This window comes from Anolis sagrei, chromosome Y, assembly GCF_037176765.1.
Source record: "Anolis sagrei isolate rAnoSag1 chromosome Y, rAnoSag1.mat, whole genome shotgun sequence".
NCBI lineage: Eukaryota > Metazoa > Chordata > Lepidosauria > Squamata > Dactyloidae > Anolis > Anolis sagrei.
In genome coordinates, this window is record NC_090035.1 from 80949025 (window position 1) to 80968202 (window position 19178).

General features: G+C 45.7%; 1 protein-coding gene across 2 annotated transcripts in view; it reads right to left on the minus strand.

Annotated features, from left to right (window-relative positions):
- LOC132780761 (MAP/microtubule affinity-regulating kinase 4) overlaps window positions 1-19178 on the minus strand; it is a 101076-nt gene that overhangs the window by 31380 nt on the left and 50518 nt on the right. For both annotated transcript variants that reach the window (XM_067461306.1, XM_067461307.1), the window contains exons 8-10: window positions 14679-14915; window positions 6988-7107; window positions 2116-2215 (exon numbers count right to left, since the gene is read on the minus strand). In XM_067461306.1, the coding sequence (XP_067317407.1) occupies window positions 2116-2215; window positions 6988-7107; window positions 14679-14915 (457 nt within the window). The remainder of the gene's footprint in view (window positions 1-2115; window positions 2216-6987; window positions 7108-14678; window positions 14916-19178) is intronic.

Here is a 19178-nt window from a genome sequence, read left to right on the forward strand (position 1 = left end):
TGTTTAAAACCTTCCAAAGAAGGAGCCTCCACCACACTCCCTCCAGGGCAGAGAGTTCCACTGCTGAACGGCTCTCACAGTCAGGAAGTTCTTCCTAATGTTCAGATGGAATCTCCTCTCTTGTAGTTTGAAGCCATTGTTCCATTGCGTCCTAGTCTCCAAGGAAGCAGAAAGGAAGCTTGCTCCCTCCTCCCTGTGGCTTCCTCTCACATATTTATACATGGCTATCATGTCTCCTCTCAGCCTTCTCTTCTTCAGGTTAAACACGCCCAGCTCTTTAAGCCGCTCCTCATAGGGCTTGTTCTTCAGACCCTTGATCCTTTGAGTCACCCTCCTCTGGACACATTCCAGCTTGTCAATATATTCCAGCTTGTCAACATATAGGCCAATATTAAATGGAATTAAAATAATGGCTCATATAAAAAGCAAAAAAAGGCTATTAATTAAATAAGTGGCCACATAGAATCACAAAAGGGTCGAATGGAAAAGGGACCCCTAAAGGCCATCTAGCCCAACCCCATTCTGCCAGACAGGAAACTACAATAGATAGATCAATATTAAATTGAGTGGAAATAATAGATCACATAAAAGGTAAAAGTCCATTAAATAAGCAGCCACACACAAAAATAAAAGGGTCCAATTCGAAAGGGACCCCCAAGGGTCATCTAGTCCAACCCAATTCTGTCAGGCAGGAAACTACAATCTATATAAATAAAAATGTAATGTTCATTTGTGGGATTAACTCAAAAACCACTGGACGAATTGACACCAAATTTGGACACAAGACATCTAACAACCCAATGTATGTCCTTCACTCAAAAAAATTTTATTTTGTCATTTGGGAGTTGTAGTTGCTGGGATTTATAGGTCACCTACAACCAAAGAGCATTCTGAACTCCACCAACGATGGAATTGAACTAAACTTGGCACACAGAACTCCCATGACCAACAGAAAATACTGGAAGGGTTTGGTGGGCATTGACCTTGAGTTTGGGAGTTGTAGTTCACCGACATCCAGAAAGCACTGTGGACTCAAACAATGATCGATCTGGACCAAACTTGGCACAAGCACTCAATACGCCCAAATGTGAACAGTGGTGGAGTTTGAGGAAAAAAGATTCTTGACATTTGGGAGTTGTAGTTGCTGGGATTTATAGTTCACCTACAATCACAGACCATTCTGAACCCCACCAACGATAGAATTGGGCCAAACCTCCCACACAGAACCCCCATGTGGGCCACAGCAACGCGTGGCAAGGGACTGCTAGTATATAAATATTAAAATGAGTGAAAATAATGGCTCATATAAAAGGACATAAAAGGCTATTGAGTAAGCAGCCGCATAGGGTCACAAAAAGGGTCAAGTGGGAAAGGGACCCCTAAAGGTCATCTAGTCCAACTCCATTCTGTCGAGCAGGAAAATACAAAGCTGGTGAACATATAGGTCAACAATAAATGGAGTGAAATAATGTCTCATATAAAATGCAAAAAGGCAATTAAATAAACAGCCACATAGAGAATAGAATGGTAGAGTTGGAAGGGGACCCCAAGGGTCATCTAGTCCAACCCCATTCTGCCAGGCAGGAAAATATAAAGCTGCTCAACATATAGATCAATAATAAATGGAGTTAAAATAATGGCTCATATAAAAGGCAAAAAGGCTATTAAATAAGTAGCCACATAGAATCACAGAAGGGTCAAGTGGGAAAGGGACCCCTAAAGGTCATCTGGCCCAACCCCATTGTGCCAGATAGGAAACGACAATATCTAGATCAATATTAAATTGAGTGAAAATAATGGTTCATATAAAAGGACATAAAAGGCTATTAAATAAGCAGCCACATAGAATCACAAAAGGGTCGGGTTGGAAAGGGACCCCTAAAGGGCATCTAGTCCAACCCCATTCTGCCAGACAGGAAAGTTTAATATATAGGTCATCTAGTCCAACCCCATTCTGCCTGGCAGGAAAATACAACTGTGGCAACCATCCAGCATTGCTTTGAAATAGTTCAGACATAAGAAAAATGATAGCAATACATCATGGTTGGTTCGTACTCCTGGATAAAGGGGAAAGTAACTAGTTACAAGTAACTACACCACACTTGGTTCTCTTACCGATCCGTTTGGCATCTGCAAAGTCCTCTTCGGGCTCCTTGTAGGGCTTCAGTTCATCCCCTTCGTAGCCAATGTTGATCCATTTGTCCTTCATGATTTGCTGCAGGGAATGGGGAAAAAACGAGGTCCATAAAATGGGAATGTCGCTCAAGCCCTTCGGATATGCTCAGAGGCACTCTTGGGATGAAAACGCGGACTCCCTTGAGCATTGTTTAGGAAGGGAGAACAACGACAATGATGGTGCAGCTGCAAGCCACCCTCTTCCCCTTGCAACATATAATTATCCTTGAGTCGATTAGGCTAATTACAGCCATAGATTGGGGAGGAGGGCAAGGCGGTGGGAAGAGCCCCGTCCCACCAAGACAGCCGCTAATTAAAGCCTGACACTTTCTGCAAAGGGGAAAATAACAAAAACAACACATACACACACACATGCAGGATAGATATAGCATAGACTCCTAAAGCTGGAAGAAACTCCCTGCTGGGCAAAAAGGCACCATTTAATCACTCCCAGCAGATGACCATCCAGCCATAGGCTACAGCAGTAGGAACCTAGTGCCTATCATGCATGTGTGTGCATGTGTTTATGTGTATATATATGGGTGTGTGTGTGTGCATATATGATCTCTCTCAATTATATCTATGGCTATCTATTGATATCCAGACGGTCATCTGTCAGGAGGGATCTGTGGTGTCTTTCTGCCCAGCAGAAAGTATCTTCCGACTCTATGATTCTATATCTTTCACGTATGTGCATATATGTGTGTATGTGTATGTGTGTATATATTTGAATACATGTGTGTGTATATATATGTGTGTGTGCATATGTGTGTGCATATCTGTGTGCATATGTGTATGTGTGTGTAGGTGTGTATGTAGGTGTGTGTGTGTGTATATATATTTTCTGGAAATGGAAAAATAACAATGGGATTCTAGGCTGCAGCAGTAGGAACTTAGTGCCTATCATACATGTGTGTGTGTGTGTGTGTGTGTATATATATACACACACACATATATATCTACACACATAGCCTATCTCTCTCAATTATATCTATGGCTATCTATTGATGACCAGATGGTCATCTGTCAGGAGGGATCGGTGGTGTCTTTCTGCCCAGCAGAAAGTATCTTCCGATTCTATGATTCTATATCGATCATGTATGTGTGTATATCTATGTATATGTGTATATATATGAATGCATGCATGTGTGTATCACACACACACAAATATATGTGTGTGTATATTTATGTGTGTGTATGTATGTGTGTATATATATATATATATATATATATATATATATATATATATACTAGCTGTGCCCTGCCACGCGTTGCTGTGGCCTATAGTAAAACTTATCAAAGTTGAGGTAGATATCTGGACTGTTATGAAAGAGAGCTCCCTACCTATTCATTCCCCCTTTTCCTCCTCCTTTCTCTCCTTTCTTCCTTCTCTCCCTCTTTCTTTCTTTCCTTCTTTCACTACTTGGTTTCATCCTTCTCTCTTTCCTTCATTCCCTCCCCCTTTCTTCCTTTGCCTTTCTTCCCTCCCTGTGTGCTTCCTTCTTTCACTTTTTATTTCCTTTTATTTTACCACCATCATAACAATAATGCAATGCATTGCCTATGGGAACTGACACCTCTCCCATTCCCCCTAAAAGGGTCTCAGAGGAACAATAGCATAATAATAATAATAATAATAATAATAATAATAATAATAATAGAAATAACAACCTTTACCCGCCACGTGTTGCTGTGGCCAATCTTCCCTCTTTCTCTCCTTCTTTCCCTCCTTCCTTCCTTCCTTCCCTCCCATCTTTCCTTCTCCTCTTCTTTCTCTATCTCTTTCCTTCCTTCCCCCTTTTCCTTTCTTTTCTGCTGTCTCTCTTTCCTTTCCTTCCATCTTTCCTTTTCTTCTTCCTTCTTCCTCTAACTTTCCTTCCTTCCCCCTTTTTCTTTACCTCCCTTTCTCTTTCTTCCTTCTTTCCTTCCTTCCTGTCTTTCCTAGATTTTGACAGGGCGGGAAGCGGCGGGGTGGGGTTTGGAGGGGGCGTGAAGTAAAAGGAGGTAAGATTGGGGTGGGGGAGTGATGGAGCATGGGGTTGCGTGTGTGTGTGCAGCGGCGGGGGGAGTGATGGAGCGTGGGGTTGCGTGTGTGTGTGCAGCAGCGGGGGGAGTGATGGAGCGTGGGGTTGCGTGTGTGTGTGCGGCGGCGGGGGGGAGTGATGGAGCGTGGGGTTATGTATGTGTGTGCGGCGGCGAGGGGAGTGGGGTTGCATGTGTGCGTGCGGCGGCGGGGGGAGTGGGGTTGCGTGTGTGCGTGCGGCAGCAGGGAGAGTGATGGAGCGTGGGGTTGCGTGTGTGTGCGGCGGCGGGGGGGAGTGATGGAGCGTGGGGTTGTGTATGTGTGTGCGGCGGCGGGGGGAGTGGGGTTGCATGTGTGTGTGCGGCGGCGAGGGGAGAGATGGAGTGTGGGGTTGTGTGTGTGTGTGCGGCAGGGGTGTGTGTGTGTGTGCGGGAAGCGGCGCGGTGGGGCTTGGAGTGGGCATGGTTTCCGCAGAGGGAACGTTGGCCGGAAGGGCATGTGCGTGCGCCAGGGAACTTGCGGCTGGGCGCCAATGCGCATGCTCAGTTGTTTTGCCGTTTTGTGAGTGTGTTGTTGTGTTGTTTTTCATTTTGAGTAGATATTTTGTACCTTGTGGGTTGTGTTATGGGCATGGGAATTTTGGTTAAGTTTCGTTGGGGGATTTTTGAGTTTTGTTGTTTTGCCGTTTTGTGAGTGTGTTGTTGTGTTGTTTTTCATTTTGAGTAGATATGTTTGTACCTTGTGGGTTGTGTTATGGGCACGGGGATTTTAGTTAAGTTTCGTTGGGGGATTTTCGAGTTTTGTTGTTTTGCCGTTTTGAGTGTGTTGTTGTGTTGTTTTTCATTTTGAGTAGATATGTTTGTACCTTGTGGGTTGTGTTATGGGCATGGGAATTTTGGTTAAGTTTCGTTGGGGGATTTTTGAGTTTTGTTGTTTTGTTGTTTTGTGAGTGTGTTGTTGTGTTGTTTTTCATTTTGAGTAGATATGTTTGTACCTTGTGGGTTGTGTTATGGGCATGGGAATTTTGGTTAAGTTTCGTTGGGGGATTTTTGAGTTTTGTTGTTTTGCCGTTTTGTGAGTGTGTTGTTGTGTTGTTTTTCATTTTGAGTAGATATGTTTGTACCTTGTGGGTTGTGTTATGGGCATGGGAATTTTGGTTAAGTTTCGTTGGGGGGTTTTTGAGTTTTGTTTCCTCGTTGGATGCCCCTAACAAATTTATATATATAGATATATATGTATGTATGTATATGTGTGTGTATATGTATATGTATGTGTCACACAACCTCTCTCAATTTTTTTAAACTTTTGGTCGTGTCAGGAGAAACTTGAGAAACTGCAAGTCGCTTCTGGTGAGAGAATTGGCCGTCTGCAAGGATATTGCCCAGGGGACATTGCCCAGATGTTCTGATGTTTTATCATCCTTGTGTGTGGGAGGCTTCTCTCATGTCCCCGCATGGGGAGCTGGAGCTGATAGAGGGTGCTCATTCGCGCTCTCCCCAGATTCGAACCTGTGACCTGTTGGTGTGTGTGTGTGTGTATGTATATGTGTGTGTGTGTGTGTGTATGTATGTATGTGTGTATATATGTATATATGTGTGTGTGTATATATATATATATGCATTTGTCTCTCACAATAGATTTGTGGCTTTCTATCTGTGGCTTTCTATCTATGGCTGGATGGTTGTCTATTGGGAGTGATTGGATGGTGTCTTTCTGCCTGGCAGAAGGGGATTGGAATATAGGCCATTAGGCTGCATGTATGTATGTGTATGTATATATGTATATGTGTGTGTGTGTGTGTGTGTGTGTGTATGCCTTTGTCGTTCTCAATTACATCTGTGGTTTTCTATCTATGGCTGGATGGTTGTCTATCGGGAGTGATTGGATGGTGTCTTTCTGCCCAGCAGAAGGGGATTGGAATATAGGCCATTAGGCTGCATGTATGTATGTGTATGTATATATGTATATGTGTGTGTGTGTGTGTATGCCTTTGTCATTCTCAATTACATCTGTGGTTTTCTATCTATGGCTGGATGGTTGTCTATCGGGAGTGATTGGATGGTGTCTTTCTGCCCAGCAGAAGGGGATTGGAATATAGGCCATTAGGCTGCATGTATGTATGTGTATGTATATATGTATATGTGTGTGTGTGTGTGTGTGTATGCCTTTGTCGTTCTCAATTACATCTGTGGTTTTCTATCTATGGCTGGATGGTTGTCTATCGGGAGTGATTGGATGGTGTCTTTCTGCCCAGCAGAAGGGGATTGGAATATAGGCCATTAGGCTGCATGTATGTATGTGTATGTATATATGTATATGTGTGTGTGTGTGTGTATGCCTTTGTCATTCTCAATTACATCTGTGGTTTTCTATGTATGGCTGGATGGTTGTCTATCGGGAGTGATTGGATGGTGTCTTTCTGCCTGGCAGAAGGGGGTTGGAATATAGGGCTATTAGGCTGCATATATATATATGTATATGTATATGTACATGTATATGTATATATACACACACATACACTCACACACACACCTTTGTCTCTCTCAATTATATCTGGCTTTCTACCTATGGCTGGATGGTTGTCTATTGGGAGTGATTGGATGGTGTCTTTCTGCCTGGTAGAAGGGGATTGGAATACAGGGCCATTAGGCTACGTTCCAACTGCAGGATTCTAAGGAAGGGGGTTGGATTGGATGGCCTTTGGGGGTCCCTTCCGATTTTGTGAGGAAAGGAAAGGAGGAATGTAAGAGCAGCATTTCATTTTTCATGTTTCCGCCCAGGGATCTCACCTCCAAGGTGCAGCGCTTGGCCGGGTTGAGCACCAAGAAGCGCCGGAGGATGTTTTCGCAGTCGGTGGACATGTAGAAGGGGACACGGTACTTGCCCCGCAGCACACGCTCCCGCAGCTCCTAGAAGAGAGCAAGAAGAAGGGGACGTGGTTGTCATCATGCCAATCCCCCGACTCCACAATGCAAGGCCCTTCCCCATTCCCTACGAGGCAGCCCATCATCCCCACTTCCCACTCATGGGTCTTATTTATCTTCTATTTCTTTAATAAGTAGAGGCCAAATGGGCATCTGTTGAGAGGGTTTGGATGGTGCTCTTCCAGCAGTCACTGCCATTCCCTCTCCAATGCCAGAAATACAGCTTAGAAAAGGTTGACCATTTCGGCTCCCTTGGCAGCCACCTCTCCACAAAAGTCAACATTGACACTGAAATGCATCACCGCCTGAGCTCTGCAAGTGCAGCATTCTTCCAATGAAGCAGAGTGTTTGAGGATCAGGACATTCGTAGGGAGACCAAGGGGCTTTATAAAGCTATTGGCCTTCCAACCCTCCTATACGCTTGCGAGACGTGGACTGTCTACAGATGTCAACATTGACACTGAAATACAACACTGCCTGAGCTCTGTGAGTGCAGCATCCTTTCAATAAAGCAGAGAGTGTTTGAGGTCCGGGACATCCGTAGGGAGACCAAGGGACTTGTTTATAAAGCCATTGTCCTCCCAACCCTGTTATATGCTTGCGAGATGTGGACTGTCTACAGATGTCAACATTGACGCTGAAATACAACACCGCCTGAGGTCTGTGAGTGCAGCATCCTTTCAATAAAGCAGAGAGTGTTTGAGGTCCGGGACATCCGTAGGGAGACCAAGGGACTTGTTTATAAAGCCATTGTCCTCCCAACCCTGCTATATGCTTGCGAGATGTGGACTGTCTACAGATGTCAACATTGACCCTGAAATACAACACCGCCTGAGGTCTGTGAGTGCAGCATCCTTTCAATAAAGCAGAGAGTGTTTGAGGTCCGGGACATCCGTAGGGAGACCAAGGGACTTGTTTATAAAGCCATTGTCCTCCCAACCCTGCTATATGCTTGCGAGATGTGGACTGTCTACAGATGTCAACATTGACCCTGAAATACAACACCGCCTGAGGTCTGTGAGTGCAGCATCCTTTCAATAAAGCAGAGAGTGTTTGAGGTCCGGGACATCCGTAGGGAGACCAAGGGACTTGTTTATAAAGCCATTGTCCTCCCAACCCTGTTATATGCTTGCGAGATGTGGACTGTCTACAGATGTCAACATTGACGCTGAAATACAACACCGCCTGAGGTCTGTGAGTGCAGCATCCTTTCAATAAAGCAGAGAGTGTTTGAGGTCCGGGACATCCGTAGGGAGACCAAGGGACTTGTTTATAAAGCCATTGTCCTCCCAACCCTGCTATATGCTTGCGAGATGTGGACTGTCTACAGATGTCAACATTGAAACTGAAATACAACACCGCCTAAACTCTGCGTGTGCAGCATTCTTCCAATGAAGCAGAGAGTGTTTGAGAATCGGGACATCCGTAGGGAGACCAAGGGACTTGTTTATGACGCTATTGTCCTCCCAACCCTGCTATACGCTTGCGAGACGTGGACTGTCTACAGATGTCAACATTGACACTGAAATACAACACTGCCAGAGCTCTGCAAGTGCAACATTCTTCCAAATGAAGCAGAGAGTGTTTTGAAGACCAGGACATCCATAAGGTGACCAAGGGGCTTCTTTATAAAGCTATTGTCCTCCCAACCCTGCTATACGCTTGCGAGACGTGGACTGTCCACAGATGTCAACATTGACACTGAAATACAACACCACCTGAGCTCTGCGAGTGCAGCATTTTTTCTGCTATATAAAGACCTCTAGAGAAGGAGACTCCATTGGGCTCCCAGACAGTCTATATTCCACTATAATTGGAAGGGACCTCCATAGGCCATCCAGTCCGCCCCCTTTGGCCATACAAGCCTTCCTGACAGATGTCCATCCAGCCTCTACTTATAGACATCCAGTGAATGAGACTCCATTGTACTCCCAGTTTGTATTCTGCCTGCTTCTTGACAGGGGGTTGGACAGGATGGCCCATGAGGTCTCTTCCAACTCATTGATTCTATGATTCTATGACCAGAAGTGGTGGACTGGATGGCCTTTGGGGATCCCTTCCAAGTCTGTATTTCTATGATCCCATGGCAGTGAAAGTAGGATGGTGACTTCTTATATGGCCAAGAAGGTTGGACTGGATGGCCTTTGGGGGTCCCTTTCCATCTCTAGTGGAATATAGACTGGGAGTTCATGTAGTCTCCTTCACTACAGGTCTTTCAGTAGAGGCTGGATGGCCATCCGTCAAGAAGGCTTGTATGGCCAAAGGGGGTGGACTGGATGGCCTTTGAGGGATCCTTCCACTTCTAGTGGAATGTAGACTGAAGTCAATGGAGTCTCCTTCACAGGAGGTCTTCAAATAGAGGCTAAATGGTCATCTATCGGGAAGGGGGGGGAACTTGCATGGCAAAAGGGGATGGATTAGATGGCCTTTCGGGTCCTGATTCGAGTGGAATGTAGACTGGGATTCCAATGGAGTCTCGTTCACTGGAGACCTTTAAATAGAGGCTGGATAGTCATTTGTCGGGAGGGCTTGCATGACCAAATGGGTGGCCTGGATGGCCTTTGGGGGTCCTTCCAAGTCTGTATTTCTATGATCCCATGGCAGTGAAAGTAGGATGGTGACTTCTTATATGGCCAAGGAGGTTGGACTGGATGGCCTTTGGGGGTCCCTTCCACCTCTAGTGGAATGTGGATTGGGAGTCCATGGAGTCTCTTTCACAGGAGGTCTTTAAAAAGAGGCTACATGGCTATCTGTCAGGAGGGTTTGGATGGACAAATGGGTTGGACTGGATGGCCTTTGGGGGTCCCTTCCACCTCTAGTGGAATGTGGATTGGGAGTCCATGGAGTCTCCTTCACAGGAGGTCTTTAAAAAGAGGCTACATGGCTAGTCAGGAGGGTTTGGATGAACAAATGGGTTGGACTGGATGGCCTTTGGGGGTCCCTTCCACCTCTAGTGGAATGTGGATTGGGAGTCCATGGAGTCTCCTTCACAGGAGGTCTTTAAAAAGAGGCTACATGGCTATCTGTCAGGAGGGTTTGGATGAACAAATGGGTTGGACTGGATGGCCTTTGGGGGTCCCTTCCACCTCTAGTGGAATGTGGATTGGGAGTCCATGGAGTCTCTTTCACAGGAGGTCTTTAAAAAGAGGCTGAATGGCTATCTGTCAGGAGGGTTTGGATGGACAAATGGGTTGGACTAGATGGCCTTTGGGGGTCCCTTCCACCTCTAGTGGAATGTGGATTGGGAGTCCATGGAGTCTCTTTCACAGGAGGTCTTTAAAAAGAGGCTACATGGCTAGTCAGGAGGGTTTGGATGAACAAATGGGTTGGACTGGATGGCCTTTGGGGGTCCCTTCCACCTCTAGTGGAATGTGGATTGGGAGTCCATGGAGTCTCTTTCACAGGAGGTCTTTAAAAAGAGGCTACATGGCTAGTCAGGAGGGTTTGGATGGACAAATGGGTTGGACTAGATGGCCTTTGGGGGTCCCTTCCACCTCTAGTGGAATGTGGATTGGGAGTCCATGGAGTCTCTTTCACAGGAGGTCTTTAAAAAGAGGCTACATGGCTAGTCAGGAGGGTTTGGATGAACAAATGGGTTGGACTGGATGGCCTTTGGGGGTCCCTTCCACCTCTAGTGGAATGTGGATTGGGAGTCCATGGAGTCTCTTTCACAGGAGGTCTTTAAAAAGAGGCTACATGGCTAGTCAGGAGGGTTTGGATGGACAAATGGGTTGGACTAGATGGCCTTTGGGGGTCCCTTCCACCTCTAGTGGAATGTGGATTGGGAGTCCATGGAGTCTCTTTCACAGGAGGTCTTTAAAAAGAGGCTACATGGCTATCTGTCAGGAGGGTTTGGATGAACAAATGGGTTGGACTGGATGGCCTTTGGGGGTCCCTTCCACCTCTAGTGGAATGTGGATTGGGAGTCCATGGAGTCTCCTTCACAGGAGGTCTTTAAAAAAAGGCTAAATGGCTATCTGTAGGGAGAGTTTGGATGGACAAATGGGTTGGACTAGATGGCCTTTGGGGGTCCCTTCCACCTCTAGTGGAATGTGGATTGGGAGTCCATGGAGTCTCTTTCACAGGAGGTCTTTAAAAAGAGGCTACATGGCTAGTCAGGAGGGTTTGGATGAACAAATGGGTTGGACTAGATGGCCTTTGGGGGTCCCTTCCACCTCTAGTGGAATGTGGATTGGGAGTCCACGGAGTCTCTTTCACAGGAGGTCTTTAAAAAGAGGCTGAATGGCTATCTGTCAGGAGGGTTTGGATGGACAAATGGGTTGGACTAGATGGCCTTTGGGGGTCCCTTCCACCTCTAGTGGAATGTGGATTGGGAGTCCATGGAGTCTCTTTCACAGGAGGTCTTTAAAAAGAGGCTACATGGCTAGTCAGGAGGGTTTGGATGGACAAATGGGTTGGACTAGATGGCCTTTGGGGGTCCCTTCCACCTCTAGTGGAATGTGGATTGGGAGTCCATGGAGTCTCTTTCACAGGAGGTCTTTAAAAAGAGGCTACATGGCTAGTCAGGAGGGTTTGGATGAACAAATGGGTTGGACTGGATGGCCTTTGGGGGTCCCTTCCACCTCTAGTGGAATGTGGATTGGGAGTCCATGGAGTCTCCTTCACAGGAGGTCTTTAAAAAGAGGCTACATGGCTAGTCAGGAGGGTTTGGATGGACAAATGGGTTGGACTAGATGGCCTTTGGGGGTCCCTTCCACCTCTAGTGGAATGTGGATTGGGAGTCCACGGAGTCTCTTTCACAGGAGGTCTTTAAAAAGAGGCTGAATGGCTATCTGTCAGGAGGGTTTGGATGGACAAATGGGTTGGACTAGATGGCCTTTGGGGGTCCCTTCCACCTCTAGTGGAATGTGGATTGGGAGTCCATGGAGTCTCTTTCACAGGAGGTCTTTAAAAAGAGGCTACATGGCTATCTGTCAGGAGGGTTTGGATGGACAAATGGGTTGGACTAGATGGCCTTTGGGGGTCCCCTCCACCTCTAGTGGAATGTGGATTGGGAGTCCATGGAGTCTCTTTCACAGGAGGTCTTTAAAAAGAGGCTACATGGCTAGTCAGGAGGGTTTGGATGGACAAATGGGTTGGACTAGATGGCCTTTGGGGGTCCCTTCCACCTCTAGTGGAATGTGGATTGGGAGTCCATGGAGTCTCTTTCACAGGAGGTCTTTAAAAAGAGGCTACATGGCTATCTGTCAGGAGGGTTTGGATGAACAAATGGGTTGGACTGGATGGCCTTTGGGGGTCCCTTCCACCTCTAGTGGAATGTGGATTGGGAGTCCATGGAGTCTCCTTCACAGGAGGTCTTTAAAAAAAGGCTAAATGGCTATCTGTAGGGAGAGTTTGGATGGACAAATGGGTTGGACTAGATGGCCTTTGGGGGTCCCTTCCACCTCTAGTGGAATGTGGATTGGGAGTCCATGGAGTCTCTTTCACAGGAGGTCTTTAAAAAGAGGCTACATGGCTAGTCAGGAGGGTTTGGATGAACAAATGGGTTGGACTAGATGGCCTTTGGGGGTCCCTTCCACCTCTAGTGGAATGTGGATTGGGAGTCCATGGAGTCTCTTTCACAGGAGGTCTTTAAAAAGAGGCTGAATGGCTATCTGTCAGGAGGGTTTGGATGGACAAATGGGTTGGACTAGATGGCCTTTGGGGGTCCCTTCCACCTCTAGTGGAATGTGGATTGGGAGTCCATGGAGTCTCTTTCACAGGAGGTCTTTAAAAAGAGGCTACATGGCTAGTCAGGAGGGTTTGGATGAACAAATGGGTTGGACTAGATGGCCTTTGGGGGTCCCTTCCACCTCTAGTGGAATGTGGATTGGGAGTCCACGGAGTCTCTTTCACAGGAGGTCTTTAAAAAGAGGCTGAATGGCTATCTGTCAGGAGGGTTTGGATGGACAAATGGGTTGGACTAGATGGCCTTTGGGGGTCCCTTCCACCTCTAGTGGAATGTGGATTGGGAGTCCACGGAGTCTCTTTCACAGGAGGTCTTTAAAAAGAGGCTACATGGCTATCTGTCAGGAGGGTTTGGATGGACAAATGGGTTGGACTAGATGGCCTTTGGGGGTCCCTTCCACCTCTAGTGGAATGTGGATTGGGAGTCCATGGAGTCTCTTTCACAGGAGGTCTTTAAAAAGAGGCTACATGGCTAGTCAGGAGGGTTTGGATGAACAAATGGGTTGGACTAGATGGCCTTTGGGGGTCCCTTCCACCTCTAGTGGAATGTGGATTGGGAGTCCACGGAGTCTCTTTCACAGGAGGTCTTTAAAAAGAGGCTAAATGGCTATCTGTCAGGAGGGTTTGGATGGACAAATGGGTTGGACTAGATGGCCTTTGGGGGTCCCTTCCACCTCTAGTGGAATGTGGATTGGGAGTCCACGGAGTCTCTTTCACAGGAGGTCTTTAAAAAGAGGCTAAATGGCTATCTGTCAGGAGGGTTTGGATGAACAAATGGGTTGGACTGGATGGCCTTTGGGGGTCCCTTCCACCTCTAGTGGAATGTGGATTGGGAGTCCACGGAGTCTCTTTCACAGGAGGTCTTTAAAAAGAGGCTACATGGCTATCTGTAGGGAGAGTTTGGATGGACAAATGGGTTGGACTAGATGGCCTTTGGGGGTCCCTTCCACCTCTAGTGGAATGTGGATTGGGAGTCCATGGAGTCTCTTTCACAGGAGGTCTTTAAAAAGAGGCTGAATGGCTATCTGTCAGGAGGGTTTGGATGGACAAATGGGTTGGACTAGATGGCCTTTGGGGGTCCCTTCCACCTCTAGTGGAATGTGGATTGGGAGTCCATGGAGTCTCTTTCACAGGAGGTCTTTAAAAAGAGGCTACATGGCTAGTCAGGAGGGTTTGGATGAACAAATGGGTTGGACTAGATGGCCTTTGGGGGTCCCTTCCACCTCTAGTGGAATGTGGATTGGGAGTCCATGGAGTCTCTTTCACAGGAGGTCTTTAAAAAGAGGCTACATGGCTAGTCAGGAGGGTTTGGATGAACAAATGGGTTGGACTAGATGGCCTTTGGGGGTCCCTTCCACCTCTAGTGGAATGTGGATTGGGAGTCCATGGAGTCTCCTTCACAGGAGGTCTTTAAAAAGAGGCTACATGGCTATCTGTCAGGAGGGTTTGGATGAACAAATGGGTTGGACTAGATGGCCTTTGGGGGTCCCTTCCACCTCTAGTGGAATGTGGATTGGGAGTCCATGGAGTCTCTTTCACAGGAGGTCTTTAAAAAGAGGCTACATGGCTAGTCAGGAGGGTTTGGATGAACAAATGGGTTGGACTAGATGGCCTTTGGGGGTCCCTTCCACCTCTAGTGGAATGTGGATTGGGAGTCCATGGAGTCTCCTTCACAGGAGGTCTTTAAAAAGAGGCTACATGGCTATCTGTCAGGAGGGTTTGGATGAACAAATGGGTTGGACTAGATGGCCTTTGGGGGTCCCTTCCAAGCCTGTATTTCTCTGATCCCATGGCAGTGAAAGTGGGGTTGAACCGCCTTCCTTTGGCAGTGCAAATGCACCGCTGGTCATCCTGCTCTCCGGCCTCACCTTGAGGTTCTGCCCGTCGAAGGGCAGTGAGCCGCTGACCAGGGTATAGAGGATGACCCCCAGGCTCCAGATGTCCACTTCCGGCCCGTCGTACTTCTTGCCCTGGAAGAGCTCCGGGGCGGCGTAAGGAGGACTTCCGCAGAAGGTGTCCAGCTTGGAGCCCAGCGTGAACTCGTTGCTGAAACCAAAGTCCGCGATCTTGATGTTGGCGTCGGCGTCCAGCAAGAGGTTCTCGGCCTGGACGGAGACAATCGACAATACAATATAAACACAAACTGGGAAAGAACGTTCTGTTCCTGGTTGGAAACTATTCCTATGACGGCTACATTTAGATTGTGAAGCCTGAGAACGTGGACAGGATCCTTGGAGAGGTGAGAGCTACCACATCTGATCCAGATCCTGGCTGATCCAACAGGCCAGAGAGGAACTGGGTGAAGGTGGTGGTGGTCAATGCCTCCTTGGAACAAGGCAAAGTGCCAAGGAGGCAGTTGTGAGACCTGTTAACCAGTGTCCAATCTCCCCTTTCTGGAGTGTGTGGTGGCTTTCCCAACTCCAGGGATTTCTGGATGATGCAGATGATCTAGATCAGTGGTTCTCAACCTTCTCTATGCATCGGCCCCTTAATACAGTTCCTCAGGTTGTGGTGACCCTCAACCATAACATTGTTTTCATTGCTACTTCTAAACTGTCATTTGATACTATTATGGACCATAATGTAAATATCTGATATGCAGGATGTATTTTCATTCACTGGACCACATTTGGCACAAATACCCAATGTACCCAAATTGGGGTTGGGGGGATTGATTTTGTTATTTAGTTGTAGTTGCTGGGATTTATAGTTCACCTACAATCAAAGAGCATTCTGAACTCCACCAACGATAGAACTGAACCAAACTTGGCACACAGAACACCCATGACCAACAGAAAATAATGGAAGGGTTTGGTGGGCATTGACCTTGAGTTTGGGAGTCGTAGTTCACCTACACCCAGAGAGCACTGTGGACTCAAGCAATGATGGATCTGGGACAAACGTGGCATGAATACTCAGTATGTCCAAATGTGAACACTGGTGGAGTTTGGGGGAAATAAACCTTTGGGAGTTGTAGTTGCTGGGATGTATAGTTCACCTACAACCAAAGAGCATTCTGAACTCCACCACGGGTGGAATTGGACCAATCTTGGCACACATGACCAACAGAAAATACTGGAAGGATTTGGTGGGCATTGACCTTGAGTTTGGAAGTTGTAGTTCACCTACATCCAGAAAGCATTGTGGACTCAGGCAATGTTGTATCTGGACCAATCTTGGCATGAATACACAATATGCCCAAATGTGAACACTGGTGGAGTTTGGGGAAAATAAACCTTTGGGAGTTGTAGTTGCTGGGATGTATAGTTCACCTACAATCAAAGAGTATTCTGAACCCCACCAAGGGTGGAATTGGACCAATCTTGGCACACATGACCAACAGAAAATACTGGAAGGATTTGGTGGGCATTGACCTTGAGTTTGGAAGTTGTAGTTCACCTACATCCAGAAAGCATTGTGGACTCAGGCAATGTTGTATCTGGACCAATCTTGGCATGAATACACAATATGCCCAAATGTGAACACTGGTGGAGTTTGGGGAAAATAAACCTTTGGGAGTTGTAGTTGCTGGGATGTATAGTTCACCTACAATCAAAGAGCATTCTGAACTCCACCAATGGTAGGATTGATTCAAATTTCCCACGCAGAACCCCCATGACCAAGAGAAAATACTGTGCTTTCTGATGGTTTTTGGGGACCCCTGACACCCCTTGGGACCCCCCCTTAGGGGTCTCAACCCCCACGTTGAGAAATGCTAATCTAAATCCATATCAATCTGGTTTCAGGCCTGGCTATGGAACAGAGACAGCTTTGGTCACCTTGGTGGATGATCTCCGCAGAGAGCTAGGCCGGGGGAGTGTGTCCTTGTTGCTTCTCCTGGATCTCTTAGCGGCTTTCAATATCATTGACCATGGTCTCCTTCTGGGTTGTACCCAGAAAGTGGTGCTGGGGGACCCCTGTTTGAACCCCCACCCATCGACCTATGGGGTTCCTCAGGGTTCCATTCTGTCCCCCATGCTGTTCAAGATATATATGAAACTGCTGGGAAACGCCATCCGGAGATTTGGAGTGTCGTCTGCATATATGTATCATATATGCAGACGACACCCGGCTCTACTACTCCTTCCCACCTAAAGCCAAGGAAGCTGTCCTGATTCTAAACCAGTGCCTGTGTCATCAGTAAGAGACTGGACGAGGGGAAACAAGATGAAACTAAATCCTTTATGTTTTTATGGGATTTGTTTTTTTGTCTAATGTTCTGTACTATCTATTTCAATTGTTTAGTTTATTATTGTATTTTACAGCATTGAATGCATTCCTTTTATGTGGTGAGCCGCCCTGGCTCCATATAAACGATGCAAAGGTTTTGATGTTTTGCAGCGATACAAAAACTATACTGTTTTGCAACAATGCAAAGGTTTTAATGTTTTGCAGTAATACAAAAAGTATAATGTTTTGCAACAATGCAAAGGTTTTAATGTTTTGCAGTAATACAAAAAGTATAATGTTTTGCAACAATGCAAAGGTTTTAATGTTTTGAAGTGATACAAAAAGTATAATGTATTGTCGAAGGCTTTCATGGCCGGAATCACTGGGTTGTTGTGGGTTTTTTTCGGGCTTGTTTTGCAACAATGCAAAGGTTTAATGTTTTGAAGTGATACAAAAAGTATAATGTTTTGCAACAATGCAAAGATTTTAATGTTTTGCAGCAATACAAAAAGTATGTTCTGCAACAATGCAAAGGTTTTAATGTTTTGCAGCGATACAGAAAATATGTTTTGCAACAATGCAAAGGTTTAATGTTTTGCAGCGACACAAAAAGTATGTTCTGAAACAATGCAAAGGTTTTAATATTTTGCAGCAATGAAAAGGTTTTAATGCTTTGCGGCGATACAAAAAGTATAATGTTTTGCAACAATGCAAAGATTGTAATGTTTTGCAGTGATACAAAAAGTATAATTTTTGCAACAATGCAAAGATTGTAATGTTTTGCAGTGATACAAAAAGTATAATTTTTGCAACAATGCAAAGATTGTAATGTTATGCAGTGATACAAAAAGTATAATTTTTGCAACAATGCAAAGATTGTAATGTTTTGCAGTGATGCAAAGGTTTTAATGTTTTGTAGCGATACAAAAAGTAGGTTTTGCAATAATGCAAAGGTTTTAATGCTTTGCAGTGATGCAAAGGATTTAATGTTTTGCAGCGATGCAAACGTTTTAATGCTTTGCAGCGATGCAAAGGTCTTAATGTTTTGTAACAATGTTTTGCAGCGATGCAAAGATTTTAATATTTTGCAAAATGACACCTAACCTGTCTGTGGTCAATGCGTCCTAGTGACTGAGATGGCTGCATGTTGGGTTTGCAAATAAATAGACCCTTCTTCTCTTTCTCCTTTGGCTCATCTTAACTGCCAGTCCCCAAAAGGGACTTTTCTCGGGACAGTCGTGATTCCATATAAGCATGCAATGATCCTGTTTTGCAAATTGACACCCAACCCATGCCCAACAGGGATTGCTGTGTGTTGAGTTTGCAAAGCTGGGATGCCATGTTCCTAATTAAGAAAGGAAAACCTGTTGAGAGAGGATACTTCTGATGATCCACACAGAGCAGCAAGAGAAGAAACTACACAAGAATCAAGTCTTTTATATGTGTTTAAAAGGAAAAATGTCCAAACCTCATTTATACAGTAAGAGTCGTATAAAACTTATGTATACTATGTAACAAAATTTGAAAAAAAAATGTTCTGTTCCTGGTTTGAAAGTCTCATTTCCTGTTTAATTGTCCGTCCCTTACTCTGAAAGTAGTCGTTCCGCTCCAGAAATTTTGTTTTCGTGCCACAAACTCTGTTGAATGGGCTGAGACTCGATGAGCGATTCTTTGAAACACTATTGCAAAATGTGCTGCACAACATCTCGCTCGTAAAAACAAAGTTTGGGCACTTTTAATCAACTTTCCCCATGTTTTTATGGTAGAATCAATTAGGAAATGACATTTGTAACCCAGGAATAAAAACAGTTTTGCATAGTGTATAATAATGATGATGATGATGATGATGATCATGATGATCATGATAAATCATGATTATCTCCCTTTCGTTTCGGTTCGAGACGGGATACAAACGGCAGGAGAAGCCTTCCCACAAAAGGAAGTGTTAAGGGATAGGAAAGGGGGCAATGACTGGAAAAAGAGGACAACAACTCCCAGAATCCCCTGCCAGCAAACATCATGGGAATTGTGGTCCAAAATAGTCACGTTTCCAACTCAATGCAAGATGTATATGGGTAGAAAGGATGGCAACTTGCATTGCCACCATGCTAATAAAAGTGATGGGAGTTGTAGTCCGCAATAGTCACATTTCCAACTTGATGCAAGAGGCATATATGGGCAGAAAGGATGGCATCTTG